Source organism: Eucyclogobius newberryi, unplaced genomic scaffold, assembly GCF_026437365.1.
Source record: "Eucyclogobius newberryi isolate DKJ021-1_F unplaced genomic scaffold, fEucNew1.0.hap1 SCAF_3, whole genome shotgun sequence".
In the NCBI taxonomy this organism is placed as follows: domain Eukaryota; kingdom Metazoa; phylum Chordata; class Actinopteri; order Gobiiformes; family Gobiidae; genus Eucyclogobius; species Eucyclogobius newberryi.
In genome coordinates this window covers 29,827,339-29,843,897 of record NW_027315945.1, presented here as the reverse complement: position 1 = coordinate 29,843,897, position 16,559 = coordinate 29,827,339, and the positions used below count along the sequence as shown (strand labels likewise).

At 48.7% G+C, this 16,559-nt stretch overlaps 3 protein-coding genes across 3 annotated transcripts in view; 1 reads left to right on the top strand and 2 right to left on the bottom strand.

The window, feature by feature from the left end:
- efna1b (ephrin-A1b) overlaps nt 1-16,559 on the bottom strand; it is a 351,908-nt gene that overhangs the window by 317,083 nt on the left and 18,266 nt on the right. The window lies entirely within an intron of this gene.
- Nucleotides 1,333-13,226, bottom strand: flad1 (flavin adenine dinucleotide synthetase 1). The gene is made up of 11 exons (XM_072461667.1): nt 13,208-13,226; nt 12,901-12,980; nt 10,138-10,300; nt 8,129-8,506; nt 7,042-7,155; nt 6,719-6,986; nt 4,625-4,772; nt 4,434-4,532; nt 3,532-3,721; nt 2,867-2,940; nt 1,333-1,578 (listed from the first exon to the last, which is right to left on the bottom strand). The coding sequence occupies exons 2-11, from the start codon at nt 12,906-12,908 to the stop codon at nt 1,443-1,445; spliced, it is 1,578 nt and encodes a 525-aa protein (XP_072317768.1). The 5' UTR covers nt 12,909-12,980; nt 13,208-13,226; the 3' UTR covers nt 1,333-1,442.
- The window catches only part of shc1 (SHC (Src homology 2 domain containing) transforming protein 1), a 29,356-nt gene continuing 26,947 nt past the window's right edge, over nt 14,151-16,559 (top strand). The window contains exon 1 of the mRNA XM_072461666.1: nt 14,151-14,407. The gene's annotated coding sequence lies outside the window, so the exon portion shown is untranslated. The remainder of the gene's footprint in view (nt 14,408-16,559) is intronic.

Sequence of the window (16,559 nt, the reverse complement as noted above, 5' to 3'; positions counted from 1 at the left end):
GGTCTGGAGGCAGATGTAGAAGGCATTTGCATAAACTCAAACGTCTCACTGTGTTACCAAATCACACTGTGCTCTCCATGATAAGACCACCTCACTGATTCAGGCCGATATCTAAGGGACTTTGTCACAAACAGACGAACAAAACCACAACAGACATAAACAGAAAGGAAAGAATCATCTGATGGCAGGTGTTTGTTGAATGTTGATTTTTGACTTCCTTCTGTTCAGGACACTCTTAAAGATTCTCCTGGTTAAATAAAGGTGAAATAATAAAAAAGAAAATAAATAGTTAGTTTTGTCTGCAGAGGGTCAGGTCATAATATTCTTTTCAGATTAAATAGTAAAAAATCTAAACTAATGATTGGAAACTAGGTGAGGGAACATAAAAAACACAATGTGTATTTGTTTGAAAAAAGTGTTTGTCAGTCATCTTTTTTTTTACTTTAAATCATGTATATTGGTCTATAGTAATATAACCTAACTCTTTGAGAACACGACACACATCTCTGCAGAGCCTGTTCTGAACTTGATCATGTTTAAACCAGGCCTTAGTTCAGACTCCACTGATCAAGTTTCTCTGTCAAACGCCATAATATCTGTCAAATCTCTGGCGCTCCCATAAAATGTGGCTCTGATTAAGAGTCCCGTGTTTACTGGCTCTTTTATTACTGTTATTATTAATAAATCATGCGAGGCGCCCGCCCCGGACTGGGGGCCCGGGCTGCAGACGGTAATTGCCGGTGTAACAGTGTGTGCAGCCCCGCGGTGGCCTCGTAAGCGACCCGCTTTATTAGATCGGCCCAGATCGATCCCAGCGTCACAGTAATCTCCACGAGGAGGAGGGAGCGCGGTCGATACGCCTGGATTCAATCATGTCTGGAAACAGAGAAGGTAATTTATTGTAATCACCAAGCGCTAAATGGAAAACGTGAGAACAACGCGCCCGTGAGGTCCACGAAGAGAATTACATCAAAGCACTTTTTCTGAGGTGCCAAACCCGGAGAGGCAGATCTGGGATTGCCAACAACAAATGTGTTATGGGAAGAAACTTACATGAAGCCTATTTAAGAAATGTAATCAGTTTTCAAACAGGTCCATAATCAAGGTGATCAACAAGTGATGTATCTGTGTAAAGTTTTCTCTCAAAGTTCTAAAATCTAAAGAAAAAAACGCTAGACTGTGAGTTTTTAAACAGGTGACCATAGATATCAATCTAAATGTGCATTTCTTTGTATACGTCATGCTCTCTCATACAAATCAAGTACAATGTGTCCAATCGTTTTGTACACATTCATCCATCGTGTAGCACCATCACAAATAATGTCACAAGAGGATATTAATTAAAGCTTTTATTTACATTTACAAAGACAGTGCACAGAAAGAACACGTTATGAAGTGGTGCAGCTACTCTTTTTTCAGTCTTATTGAAACACGAGACACGATCAGGCACGCGAGTTCCTCTCCTCGTCTTCGTTTTCCAGGAGGTAGGCGGGTTTGTACCGGGTCACGCCGCGACTGTCCACCGTCTGCAGCGCCTGGTTACGGCAGGTGTTGTCCATACTGCCCAGAGACGTGTACCTGCCCGTCACAAGAGGACAGCAAAGAAGAACACGGATAAGAGGCAGACGACTGTTTAAACACAATGATTAACACAATGTATACCGTATTTCCCAGACTAAAGTCGCACCTTTTTTCATAGTTTTGGCAGGGGTGCGACTTATGTGATATTATATGTTATTTTCACACTTGCAACCGCATTTCATACTCCAGTGCAACTTAAATACATTTTTTTCTTCTCTATTATGCATTTTTTTGGCTGGTGCGACTTATCCTCCGGAAAATACGGTAGTATACGGCAGTAAAAGCTAGAGCCACAATCAACAACCTAAACCAAATTGTGACGGTGCGTCCTAACCATTTCTCCCCCCGGCGTGCCTTCTCTCTCACATACTTTGTTTGATAGTCGTGGTGTTTTCACTGTAAATATCCCGTCACTGTTTTTGGGACTGGCTGTAAATCAAAATCACCACACATTCTTCGACTAAGCCATCATTTTTCACGGAAGCTAAAACGAACCCGCGACCACAAATATTTGATATTCTAGGTTCGGTCATTAGTAGCCTACCCTTTACTACCTCTTAAATATTAGATATACATCAAATAAGTGCTTAGTTAAAATGCAATAGTAAAAGGTTTGAATCAAGATTGTTGAAACAGATTGAGTTGTAGTGATCTGGACTCTGTTTTTAGACTCTCATCCAGGAGGCATTCTCAATCTGAGAATCAAGTCTGGGAGCTCAGGTAAGCCCCGCCCACTGGCCTACTTTATATTATAGGACAGAGCGGTTTCATTATATTTCCATGAGGCCATTGTGAAGGCTATTTTGAAGACAAGAACATTGTTAATAGAGATCAGATAATCAGATCATTAAACCCAAATCAATACATATAAAGACACATTTCTGTTGGTTTGACCTAATATCCTCTGAATATTGTTATTGGGATACTCGGGATGAATTGTTTTAAAATGAGCTGCGGGTGAGAAATTGTGTTTTTATCGTTAATATGGATATGAACAATGTCATTATTATTGCCTCTTTGGCAGATGAATGTAGTCTAAGATAGCACAGACTCAACACTTGTCTTCAGTACATACGGAGTAGGTTACTGAGTAGGTTTGTCAGGCTTCATAGCAATACGGTCCGGCCTATGTCCCATTTTACCATGATGGGCCGCACCATAATGCTTAGCTGAATAGCCCCGTTATAGGACATGTTCCAGTGCTTTTGTCACAGTTCTGAGTCAGTCGTGCCAGCGTTACTTTGGTTTGTAGCATATTCATCAGCCATAAACTCAAATGTATTACCCTTTGTCATAGAGGATGCAGTATGGCACGTATAATGTCCGCAGAAAAGCCCAAATGTCATGGTAAGTCCAGTCCTGGAAAGAAACAGATCATTGTTATTACTGTAAGAGCAGTTTAGCACTTTATCTCTCATCAAGAGTTAGTACAGTGTCAGTAAATATACAAACTAAAACTGTCCAGAAGTCCCACTATTATGTCATGGGAACAAGACTACAGTAAACTCCCCATGTGGTTAATGTGTCCACCTGTGTACACCTGTGTCCGCCTGTGTCCGCCCGTGTCCGCCTGTGTCCACCTGTGTCCGCCTGTGTACACCTGTGTCCGCCCGTGTCCACCTGTGTACACCTGTGTCCGCCCGTGTCCACCTGTGTACGCCCGTGTCCGCCCGTGTCCACCTGTGTCCGCCTGTGTCCGCCTGTGTCCGCCCGTGTCCACCTGTGTACACCTGTGTCCGCCCGTGTCCACCTGTGTACACCTGTGTCCGCCCGTGTCCACCTGTGTCCACCTGTGTCCGCCTGTGTCCACCTGTGTCCGCCTGTGTCCACCTGTGTCCACCTGTGTCCACCTGTGTCCACCTGTGTCCGCCTGTGTCCGCCTGTGTCCGCCTGTGTCCGCCCGTGTCCACCTGTGTCCGCCTGTGTCCGCTCGTGTCCAGGACGTCTTACCAACAATGGGTTGACCCTCATGTAGGTGGGCCAGCCCGGGTCAGTGGGGCACATGGCAGTGAGAGTGAGAGAGTACGGGTCACTCCTCCTGGTGCCCATCAGAACAGCCTTCAAGTTGGGCCTCCTCTCCTGCACATCACTCAGCGCCTGGCGAATACTTCCCTCCACAGAGAACAGCTCCAGGTCATATCTGCACCAGGCACCACGTCAGACAGAGCAACAAGGTGTACACACAAACGGGGCTCCAACTATTCGATTTGACTTTTTCTATCTCTTTTAATTACCGTATTTTCGGGACTATAAGTCGCACCTTTTTTCATAGTTTTGGCCGGGGTGCGACTTATACTTATATTTATTCTTATATACTTATCACATATAAGTCGCTCCAGAGTATATTATTTGTTATTTTCACACTTGCAACTGCATTTCATACTCCTGTGTAACTTATATATGTTTTTTTCCCCTTCTCTATTATGCATTTTTGGCTGGTGCGACTCATACTCCGGAAAATACAGTATTTTTAAAAGTGTCGCTGATAAATAAATAAAGAATTAATTTGGGTCAAAATGCATAGAGATCATTTTGAACTGTTGGTAATATTTTGGTGTTTAAAAGCTGCTGTGGAGTAGACAATTGGTGCTACAAACTTAATTAATCAAAAGCCCTAAAAAGCCATCTAGCAAACTGAAATTCAATTCAAATTACTCCCAGTGATAAACAATTGATTGCCACTCTTTAGCCATAAAAAGATGAGCAAAAAGGGAAAAACATAAACTCAAGACAAGTTCGGAGGCAAAAAGCCAATTTCACTCATAAAACAAATGATTCTGAGGAACATTTTGCACAGATATTGACATTGTTTAATTGGGAGTTGGGCTGAAAACCCTGAAGACCGAGCTCACCGCTTTATCGTGTCCTGAAGAAACCTCTCCATTTCCGGGAAAGGGGAGACGATGCGGATGTACAGAGCCTTCACTCGGTCCTTGCCGTCCGGAGAGCGCCTGTAGCACATGAAAGGCACATGGCTAGCACCAGCACACCCGGGTTAATGTTCAGTCGATTAGTGGGGCGTTCATGCGTGTCGGGCCGTTACCGTTTGAGCGCCGCGTAGTAGAGATGGAGCAGCGCCGTGCAGTCTTTGCCCCCGTTGAAGCCCACGCAGAGCTCCTCCGTCGAATACTGATCCAGCGCCGCCTCGATGGTCTTTAACGCAGACATCACCTTGTCGCCCAGCGGTGAACCTGAGAGAGGGTTACCATAGTGACGGAGACGTTATGCAAGTCATGTGGCGTGGGAGTGATTAGTGAGGGTCGACACAGGCCATTGGCACAGGTTGGCAGCATTTGGACACGTTTCGACCGGCTCTCGCCCTCCAGCCCGCCGGCTCTCGCCCTCCAGCCCGCCGGCTCTCGCCCTCCAGCCCGCCGGCTCTCGCCCTCCAGGCCGCCGGCTCTCGCCCTCCAGGCCGCCGGCTCTCGCCCTCCAGGCCGCCGGCTCTCGCCCTCCAGGCCGCCGGCTCTCGGCCTCCAGCCCGCCGGCTCTCGCCCTCCAGGCCGCCGGCTCTCGTCCTCTAGCCCGCCGGCTCTCGTCCTCCAGGCCGCCGGCTCTCGTCCTCCAGGCCGCCGGCTCTCGTTCTCCAGCCTGCCGGCTCTCGCCCTCTAGCCCGCCGGCTCTCGTCCTCTAGCCCGACGGCTCTCGTCCTCTAGCCCGACGGCTCTCGTCCTCTAGCCGTCCTCTAGCCCACCGGCTCTAGTCCTCTAGCTTGCCGGCTCTCGCCCTCTAGCCCGCCGGCTCTCGTCCTCTAGCCGTCCTCTAGCCCGCCGGCTCTCGCCCTCTAGCCCGCCGGCTCTCGTCCTCTAGCCCGCCGGCTCTCGTCCTCTAGCCCGCCGGCTCTCGTCCTCTAGCCCGCCGGCTCTCGTCCTCTAGCCCGCCGGCTCTCGCCCTCTAGCCCGCCGGCTCTCGCCCTCTAGCCCGCCGGCTCTCGCCCTCTAGCCCGCCGGCTCTCGTCCTCTAGCCCGCCGGCTCTCGTCCTCTAGCCCGACGGCTCTCGTCCTCTAGCCCGACGGCTCTCGTCCTCTAGCCCGACGGCTCTCGTCCTCTAGCCGTCCTCTAGCCCACCGGCTCTAGTCCTCTAGCTTGCCGGCTCTCGCCCTCTAGCCCGCCGGCTCTCGTCCTCTAGCCGTCCTCTAGCCCGCCGGCTCTCGCCCTCTAGCCCGCCGGCTCTCGTCCTCTAGCCCGCCGGCTCTCGTCCTCTAGCCCGCCGGCTCTCGTCCTCTAGCCCGCCGGCTCTCGTCCTCTAGCCCGCCGGCTCTCGTCCTCTAGCCCGCCGGCTCTCGTCCTCTAGCCCGACGGCTCTCGTCCTCTAGCCGTCCTCTAGCCCACCGGCTCTAGTCCTCTAGCTTGCCGGCTCTCGCCCTCTAGCCCGCCGGCTCTCGCCCTCTAGCCCGCCGGCTCTCGCCCTCTAGCCCGCCGGCTCTCGCCCTCTAGCCGTCCTCTAGCCCGCCGGCTCTCGTCCTCTAGCCCGCCGGCTCTAGTCCTCTGGCTTGCCGGCTCTCGTCCTCTGGCTTGCCGGCTCTCGTCCTCTAGCCCGCCGGCTCTCGTCCTCTAGCCCGCCGGCTCTCGTCCTCTAGCCCGCCGGCTCTCGTCCTCTAGCCCGCCGGCTCTCGTCCTCTAGCCCGCCGGCTCTCGTCCTCTAGCCCGCCGGCTCTCGTCCTCTAGCCCGCCGGCTCTCGTCCTCTAGCCGTCCTCTTGTCCACCGGCTCTCGTCCTCTAGCCGTCCTCTTGTCCACCGGCTCTCGTCCTCTAGCCGTCCTCTTGTCCACCGGCTCTCGTCCTCTAGCCCGCCGGCTCTCTCAGCGTTTTTCAAACACTTCAATACATTTGTGCCGAAGGAATAATTAAAATAAATAAAACATACACTACAAAGTTCAGTAAACACTAAGGACGGGTGTTATTAGGGATGAGTTGAAAGGTTTGGGGGCCGCACATCAGCTTCTCGGACATTGGCCCCATAGATAACACAGTGTGACCTATGCAGTGCGTCGGGGCCAAAACTCCTGGACGGCTGAGAGACTGGCATAAAGCAGTGTCGTGTGAATTTAGTCTAGCAAGAATACTCCTGCTTTATACACCTTTGTGGAGAGAAAATCACTGCTCTCCAATAGTATGAACGTGTCCCCGTCCTTACCACTGTTAGCCAGAGAGTACACCTCGGCTGTAGCGATAGAGACCGGGTCGGTGACGAGGGCAACCACGCTCCCCTCTGGCAGAGCGTCCAGCAGCTGTGCCCGTGCCTTCTCCACCTCCTCCGTGCTGTTGGAGTCCAGGACCAGCCGGACTCTGTGGTAGTTGCTCAGCCAGTCCGGGTACGAGCCTAAAGCCACCCTGCGGCCCCAGTCACGCTGGAGCTTGGTCAGGACGGGCGCGATCTCGGCTTCGTCCGTGTCCAAAAATACCTGCGAAAACACGTTACTTAAGACTCGATCTCATCATTATTTCAAGCCGTTTTACCTCTCCAGTATGAAATGTGGTCCCAGAACTCGCGAAAAGGTGCTCCAGTCCATTAAAAGCCCTCTCCAGCAGAGAAGGGATCCCAGGGAAAATGTACACGTTATGGACGCTGACCTGAAGGAAAGTTACAATCAATGACACTGCAAAAGAAGTAAATGTATGAGATGTTTTGGAGTAATATAAAGCATGAAGGTGAATGGGCCATGTGCAGAGCTGCCAATGAAGGAAGGGACAAAGGAGAGACAGAGGAGAGACAGAGGAGAGACAGAAGAGAGACAGAAGAGAGACAGAAGAGAGACAGAAGAGAGACAGAAGAGAGACAGAAGAGAGACAGAGGAGAGACAGAGGAGAGACAGAAGAGTGACAGAGGAGTGACAGAGGAGGGACAGAGGAGGGACAGAGGAGGGACAGAAGAGAGACAGAGGAGGGACAGAAGAGAGACAGAGGAGAGAGAGAGAGAGACAGAGGAGAAACAGAGGAGGGACAGAAGAGAGACAGAAGAGAGACAGAAGAGAGACAGAAGAGAGACAGAGGAGAGACAGAGGAGTGACAGAGGAGTGACAGAGGAGGGACAGAGGAGGGACAGAAGAGAGACAGAGGAGGGACAGAAGAGAGACAGAGGAGAGAGAGACAGAGGAGAAACAGAGGAGGGACAGAAGAGAGACAGAAGAGAGACAGAGGAGGGACAGAGGAGGGACAGAGGAGGGACAGAGGAGGGACAGAGGAGAGAGAGAGACAGAGGAGAAACAGAGGAGGGACAGAGGAGGGACAGAGGAGGGACAGAGGAGAGGCAGAGGAGGGACAGAGGAGGGACAGATGAGAGACAGAGGAGGGACAGAGGAGAGACAGAGGAGCGACAGAGGAGAGACAGAGGAGAGGCAGAGGAGAGACAGAGGAGAGACAGAGGAGAGACAGAGGAGGGATAGATGAGAGACAGGAGGGACAGAGGAGAGAGAGGAGAGACAGAGGAGAAACAGAGGAGAGACAGAGGAGAGACAGAGGAGGGACAGAGGAGGGACAGAGGAGGGACAGAGGAGAGACAGAGGAGGGACAGAGGAGGGACAGAGGAGGGACAAACAGTACTTACAAGTGGATAACGGAGGAGTTTTCCTGTCTGAGGGTCAGTTCCATAGTTGAGTTTAGCAGACAGAGGAACCATGGCCAGCTTCATCGCAGCACTTTCTTTCTCAGCAGTTCCAAAAAACTCCTTGACCAGCCGGCTGAGCTCGGGATGTGGATGCAGCTCCTCCTGAAAGGCCTTGGCGATGCTTTCGAATGTGACGTCGTCGTGAGTGGGACCGATGCCCCCCGAAGTGATCACGTGGGTGAACTGAGGCGAGAGCAGGGCCACCTCTCTGGAGATCACATCCTGGACGTCAGGTATGACCGTTATACGCTGCACGGACACTCCCAGTTTACGCAGTTTCTGTGTTAGGAAGGCACTGTTGGTGTCCACAGTGTGGCCCTGGGAAATAAAGACCAAAACACATTTTACATTTTACAATATAACATTTCTATTCATCTCATTAGAAGGGATAAGGGTTTACATCATTTGTGGGAACCTTACATAGATTTACAGTCATACCTTCATATTCATGTGCAATACAGACTTAACCATGTGCAATACAGTCATATTCATGTGCAATTACTGTCATACTCACAAGCAATTAAGGCCATATTCATGTGCATACAACTGATGTAAATAAGAGTGTTTACTTACATTAGTATTAGTATTATTTAGTCTTATGCTAGCTATTTTTACTTTACTTTATTATTATTTTATTTTATTTATTTTCCTCCATTCCCTATTAAAAGGCGCAATGGATGATTTTTCGGCGATTTGAGAACTCAGGTGGAAGTGCGCATGCGCACTCCCCCGTGTGGACTGATACAACACACACGTGCGTTTGTTTATTAGCGCAACGGAGCGCATCGCATCGCTCGTCTCCCGTAGATTTGCGTCCACTTCTGAGTCAGCTCGAACTGTCTTTCTCCTTCTTCATTTTGTCCCGTACACTGAGGGAACTATATTATGATAGATCCATGCGCTTAGACACGCGGAAACGTGGGGACGAGCCTCACGCGGCTGCAGGTGAGCGATAGGTGCGTTTTACGATTGATCCGTGGCAGGACTAATCAGCAGTCCACGCCACGAGGAAATAAGACTCAGATTTCGGCCAAAAAAAAATCGTCCATTCAACCTTTAAGATATGAGAGGAAATTTGTTAATAAGGAGTTCTTCTATTAAGAGTGTATTTTTTTGTTTTTTTAAACTTCCTATAAATTATCTGTACTTCCCTCTGTATCTACTGCGTTGTAACACTGAAATTTCCCCATGTGTGGACAACAAAGGATTATCTTATCTTATTTCCTGCAGACAGATCCTGATTTTTTGGTCCCCACAAAGCAAAAGGTTGAATTGTTTGAGTACATATTTTAGTCTCTGCCGTCTAAAAGAGTAATTGGGAAAGCAGAACTAAGCAACATTTCCATGGGCGTTTGAAGTGTCCATTGTCGCCCCCTGCTGTCTCTGGGCGGAACACCAGCCTAGTAACATTTGCCGGCATCGAATTGAAAACAACTCTCCTGAGAAACCCTCCTTTTCTTTTTTTACGTTTGACAATGTGAAATGTTTGTGTATGTGATTATACTGTCTTATTATGATAAATTTTAGAGTTTAAGCTTTTGTGTCTGTTCTGATGTATTTTTACAAGGAAGCTGCAGGAGGAGCTCTATCACCAGAGTCACTCGCTTCTGCTTTAACCTCAAACTCAACCTAGACTAGACCAAGACCATGGCCAAACCAACTCTAGATCAGGGTTAAACTGGGATCAAAGCGTGAACAGAGCCTTTGCATCGAAAAGCACAATCCCGAGTTCAGTTTGACACGACCAAGGGGACGATATGCAAATCACGACGCCCGACCAAGATAAGAGCGTTTTCATCGTGTACGTCCAAGGATACATCAAATAAAAATGCCAAGGTTTCTCTCCAAGACACGTGACAAGTAGATGAAGACGAACAGAAAAACCCAAACAAACTTTCTTTCAAGGATTCCGTCTCGGGTGCGTGTTCAAAGCAGAAGGTTTGCGTCACCTTGAGGATTTCGTCGCCGATGATGACGATGGCTGCAGTGGGCGTGTCCCCGTTGGCCAGAGGAGACGAAGGGCCGTCTGTGGTTGCCATGCTCGATCGGCAGAGATGAGCTGCCAGTCTCCTCACGCGCGCCGCGGCTCGACTCAGCTGGTGAAGACCCACACTGCGGCGGCGACGGCAGAAAACACGGTTACGCAATCACCCATTAATGTTTTGCCGGATTTAAACGGATCTCTGTAAATGATAGAAACGTTTTGGGGACTGTAAAAAAAAAACAAAAAAAAAACGGTACAATAAGTCAGGTGCTTTTTGGATGTGACGGGTGATTCTTTGTGCTCATTAAACAGCTAGAGGACGGGGATAATTAAAAAGCCTTTTATTCTTCTGCTAAGTACTGGGTGCATATACAGAAGTACTGGGTGCATATACAGAAGTACTGGGTGCATATACAGAAGTACTGGGTGCATATACAGAAGTACTGGGTGCATATACAGAAGTACTGGGTGCATATACAGAAGTACTGGGTGCATATACAGAAGTACTGGGTGAGTACTGGGTGCATATACAGAAGTACTGGGTGCATATACAGAAGTACTGGGTGCATATACAGAAGTACTGGGTGCATATACAGAAGTACTGGGTGCATATACAGAAGTACTGGGTGCATATACAGAAGTACTGGATGTATATACAGAAGTACTGGTACTTCTGGGTGCATATACAGAAGTACTGGGTGCATACAGAAGTACTGGGTGCATACAGCAGTACTGGGTGCATACAGAAGTACTGGGTGCATACAGAAGTACAGGGTGCATACAGACGTACAGGGTGCATACAGAAGTACTGGGTGCATACAGAAGTACAGGGTGCATACAGAAGTACAGGGTGCATACAGAAGTACTGGGTGCATACAGAAGTACAGGGTGCATACAGAAGTACAGGGTGCATACAGAAGTACTGGGTGCATACAGAAGTACTGGGTGCATACAGAAGTACAGGGTGCATACAGAAGTACTGGGTGCATACAGAAGTACAGGGTGCATACAGAAGTACAGGGTGCATACAGAAGTACAGGGTGCATACAGAAGTACAGGGTGCATACAGAAGTACTGGGTGCATACAGAAGTACTGGGTGCATACAGAAGTACTGGGTGCATACAGAAGTACAGGGTGCATACAGAAGTACTGGGTGCATACAGAAGTACTGGGTGCATACAGAAGTACAGGGTGCATACAGAAGTACTGGGTGCATACAGAAGTACAGGGTGCATACAGAAGTACAGGGTGCATACAGAAGTACTGGGTGCATACAGAAGTACTGGGTGCATGCAGAAGTACTGGGTGCATACAGAAGTACTGGGTGCATACAGAAGTACTGGGTGCATACAGAAGTACAGGGTGCATACAGAAGTACTGGGTGCATACAGAAGTACAGGGTGCATACAGAAGTACTGGGTGCATACAGAAGTACAGGGTGCATACAGAAGTACAGGGTGCATACAGAAGTACTGGGTGCATACAGAAGTACAGGGTGCATACAGAAGTACTGGGTGCATACAGAAGTTTTGCTAACTGGAGTCTAGGGATTACTCTTTTGATTAATCAATTTGTTTTTTAGAACGTGATCAAAAGATTTGTACTAAATTTGACGCAGATGAGGCTGAAGTGAAGGATCCTGGTGGAGCATGTTTATGGACAAAATACATTTTCCACGTCATTTTCATGGAATTACGGCTCAATTTCAGTCATAAAATGTATTTTCCCAACAGTTTTGGAACCTACGTATAAATCAGCAAACAATTATTTCATTAATTAATTAGTTGCGATTAATTGATTAACTTGTTACAGCCCAAGTTTTCGGAGCCGCTCCCTGGGGAGTTGTTTCGGGCATGATCCCACCGGGAAGAGGCCCAATGGAAGACCCAGGACACGCTGGAGGGACGACGTCTCTCGGCTGGCCTGGGAACGCCTCGGGATCCCCCCGGAGGAGTTGGAGGAAGTGTCTGGGGAGGAGAAGTCTGGGAGTCCCTGCTTAGGGGAGCAGTGCCCCTGTGACCCGGCCCCAGATAAGCGGAAGATGGATGGCTCGATGGAAGTTTTGTAAAACTTTAAATGTGACAATGTTTGAAGAATCAGGACAGGGTCAATTGTGTCTTGGTTGAAAAATATTAGTCGACTCTCTAGATGTATATACAACGTAGAAGGAAGAAGGCCACAGAGTTAACTAGAGTTGTGGGAATAAATGATGAGGTACATTTTTGTTTTGAAGGTTTACTCGTGCTTCTCTGTATACATAGTTGATCTGGTCTAGTGACTGCAGTTTAAAATGTAGTTTATTACAGCTTTTGCCTGCTCCACGCCTCGACCCCTGTAAATGGACTTATCTGGACACCGAGTATGTCTAAATCAACAAACCTCACATGCTGTTATGTAGCTGTGGGCCATGTTGACCCCAAATGACCCCAATTTGGGACTCTTCCAATAACGACAATGTTTAAATTCCATCAGAAATGTCTTCAAATGATTTTTAAGCACTTTGCATATGAAAAGCTCTATAAAAATGAGGTTTGATTGCTTGCAGCTTTTACAGTTTCTCATAATATTCTCAATGTAACTTTTACACAACAAGTTACATATGATCACACAGACTATATACAACTACATCTTCCACCTCAACTTTTTTATAAGAAAAGAATAACATTCAGGTGGTTATTGATATTGAAAACAGGCAGATTGAGGAAGTGCATGGTGTTTGACCCTTACATTAACATGAAGCTCTCCTGTGGCGAGTCCAAATACACAGTGTCTTCAAAGCCAAGGTCTGCCACATCTCAGCACGCGCCCTGCCACGAGAGAGTCACTGTTACTCTTATTATGTCCATGTTAGACGAGTCAAATCATCTTTATGAGGTTATGCTCTTTCACTTCACTCGCTACAGCCGTGATTATACCGCAGTCATAATGTCATGTTTCAGATTCCCCCGGCGTCAGAGAGAGTTTCCGCTCACGCCGCGTCAACACGTCTTTAATAGTTTGTGATAAAAGGCCAGAATGCTGCTTGAACACTTACTTCGGTCGTCATGCCCTGAGCAGACACGGTCCTTCCTCACGCCGGCTGTTGTTACTCATGAGTCTGTGTCTTTCGTAAGACGCAGCGCCATGAACCAATCACATTAGAGAGTGTTGCTGGGAGACGCCCACGAGCCAATCACATTGGAGAGTGTTGTTGGGAGACGCGCACGAGCCAATCACCAATGGGTAAAATTGTTTTAACACTTAAATGAATTAAATAAAAACGGTTTCTCCTCGTTGAACTCTTATATTCGACTGTGTTTTATTCACAGTCATATATAGATCATGTATATATAGATCATGTATATATAGATCCATGTTTATATGGCACAAAGGCTGCGCCTGGAGGAGAATCTTCCTCTCTTGTGGCGCTGCAGGGACTCGCCTGCCTCTGCTGGCTGGAGGACGACACTGCACTGCAGTTCTTTAAACGGCCTCTGGGTGGCGTCTTATAATATAAAAATATTATTGTCCCGCTGTTGAACTGCCTTTTCTCAGAACCAGTCCTATCAGACGATCTGATCTGTTTTTATGATACCAAGTAGACAACCACAGGACTTATTACTGCGCATGTTTGGATGTGGTTCTGACGCAGCCTAATACTCACTTATAACAGCTAATAATGCCTGTTATAACATCTGTACATGGCCAAAACTCAGGGAGATAGAAGCAAAATTAGAAACATTAATCTCACTTCTTCTTCTTCTTCTTCTTCTTCTTCTTCTTCTTCTTCTTCTTCTTCTTCTTCTTCTTCTTCTTCTTCTTCTTCTTCTTCTTCTTCTTCTTCTTTTTTGAGGCATTAACCTCCATCTCACACTTTTGTAGAAGAACACACACTAATGCCGGCTCTTATAAAGCCTTAAGTCCTCCTTGTTCAACACAACATTCAGGTGAAAACACCAGGCGCAAACTCTCTGCACTTTGACGCACAGACGCGCGCGGCTCAGCGCGGCCACCAGATGACGTTACCATTTGTTCGCGGAAGTGACTTGTGTCGTGACCGTGGAGGGGGCGGCGGGGGAGGAGGAAGGAAAGACAGGGCGAAGAAGAACTTTTACCAATCCCGGACAAAGTTAATCAAAAGTGTTACGTCCGGCCACAAAGCCACCGAGTGCACTCTCCGTTAGATGAGAACCGGGCGCGTGTTTGCGGAGCCAGAGTTCGGGCCGGAGGGGCGTCTCGAGGGGCAGGAGAGCTGGTAAGTTCCTCGTTTAAGTTGACCACACTTTGGGGGGGCTCGGGTTGGATTAGGGCGCATGCTGTACGCCAGTGTTCTACTGTAATGCTGCAAAGAAGCCTCCAAAAAGCACAAAGAAAGTGCAGAGTGCGCTCAGAGCAAGGCTTTGTCCTGCTCATGTGCGTCAACGTTCAGACCAAGGAGAATGTTTGTGCGCACTACTACTGAGCACACCACTGAGACCACTACTGAGCACACTACACTACTGAGCACACCACTGAGCACACTACACTACACTACACTACTGAGCACACCACTGAGACCACTACTGAGCACACTACACCACTGAGACCACTACTGAGACCACTACTGAGCACACTACTGAGCACACTACACTACTGAGCACACCACTGAGACCACTACTGAGCACACTACACTACTGAGCACACTACTGAGCACACTACTGAGCACACTACTGAGCACACTACTGAGCACACTACTGAGCACACCACTGAGAACACTACTGAGCACACTACACTACTGAGCACACTACACTACTGAGCACACTACACTACTGAGCACACCACTGAGACCACTACTGAGCACACTACTGAGCACACTACACTACTGAGCACACTACACTACTGAGCACACCACTGAGACCACTACTGAGCACACCACTGAGCACACCACACTACTGAGCACACTACTGAGCACACCACTGAGACCACTACTGAGCACACTACTGAGCACACTACACTACTGAGCACACCACTGAGACCACTACTGAGCACACCACTGAGCACACCACACTACTGAGCACACTACTGAGCACACTACTGAGCACACTACTGAGCACACTACTGAGCACACTACTGAGCACACTACTGAGCACACCACTGAGACCACTACTGAGCACACTACACTACTGAGCACACCACTGAGACCACTACTGAGCACACCACTGAGCACACCACACTACTGAGCACACTACTGAGACCACTACTGAGACCACTACTGAGACCACTACTGAGACCACTACTGAGACCACTACTGAGACCACTACTGAGACCACTACTGAGACCACTACTGAGCACACCACTGAGACCACTACTGAGACCACTACTGAGCACACTACTGAGACCACTACTGAGCACACTACTGAGACCACTACTGAGCACACCACTGAGCACACCACACTACTGAGCACACTACTGAGCACACTACACTACTGAGCACACCACTGAGACCACTACTGAGCACACCACTGAGACCACTACTGAGCACACCACTGAGCACACCACACTACTGAGCACACTACTGAGACCACTACTGAGACCACTACTGAGACCACTACTGAGACCACTACTGAGACCACTACTGAGACCACTACTGAGACCACTACTGAGCACCCCACTGAGACCACTACTGAGACCACTACTGAGACCACTACTGAGACCACTACTGAGACCACTACTGAGCACACTACTGAGCACACTACTGAGACCACTACTGAGCACACCACTGAGCACACCACACTACTGAGCACACTACTGAGCACACTACACTACTGAGCACACCACTGAGACCACTACTGAGCACACTACTGAGCACACTACTGAGCACACTACTGAGCACACTACTGAGCACACTACTGAGCACACCACTGAGCACACCACTGAGCACACCACTGAGCACACCACTGAGCACACCACTGAGCACACCACTGAGCACACCACTGAGCACACCACTGAGCACACCACTGAGCACACCACTGAGCACACCACTGAGCACACCACTGAGCACACTACACCACTACTGAGCACACCACTGAGCACACTACTACACTACTGAGCACACTACTGAGCACACTACACTACTGAGCACACTACACTACTGAGCACACTACTGAGCACACTACTGAGCACACTACTGAGCAGACTACTGAGCAGACTACTGAGCACACACTACTGAGCACACCACTGAGCACACCACTGAGCACACTACTGAGCACACACTACTGAGCACACACTACTGAGCACACTACTGAGCACACTACTGAGCACACTACTGAGCACACCACTGAGACCACCACTGAGACCACCACTGAGACCACCACTGAGACCACCACTGAGACCACCACTGAGACCACTACACTACTGAGACCACTACT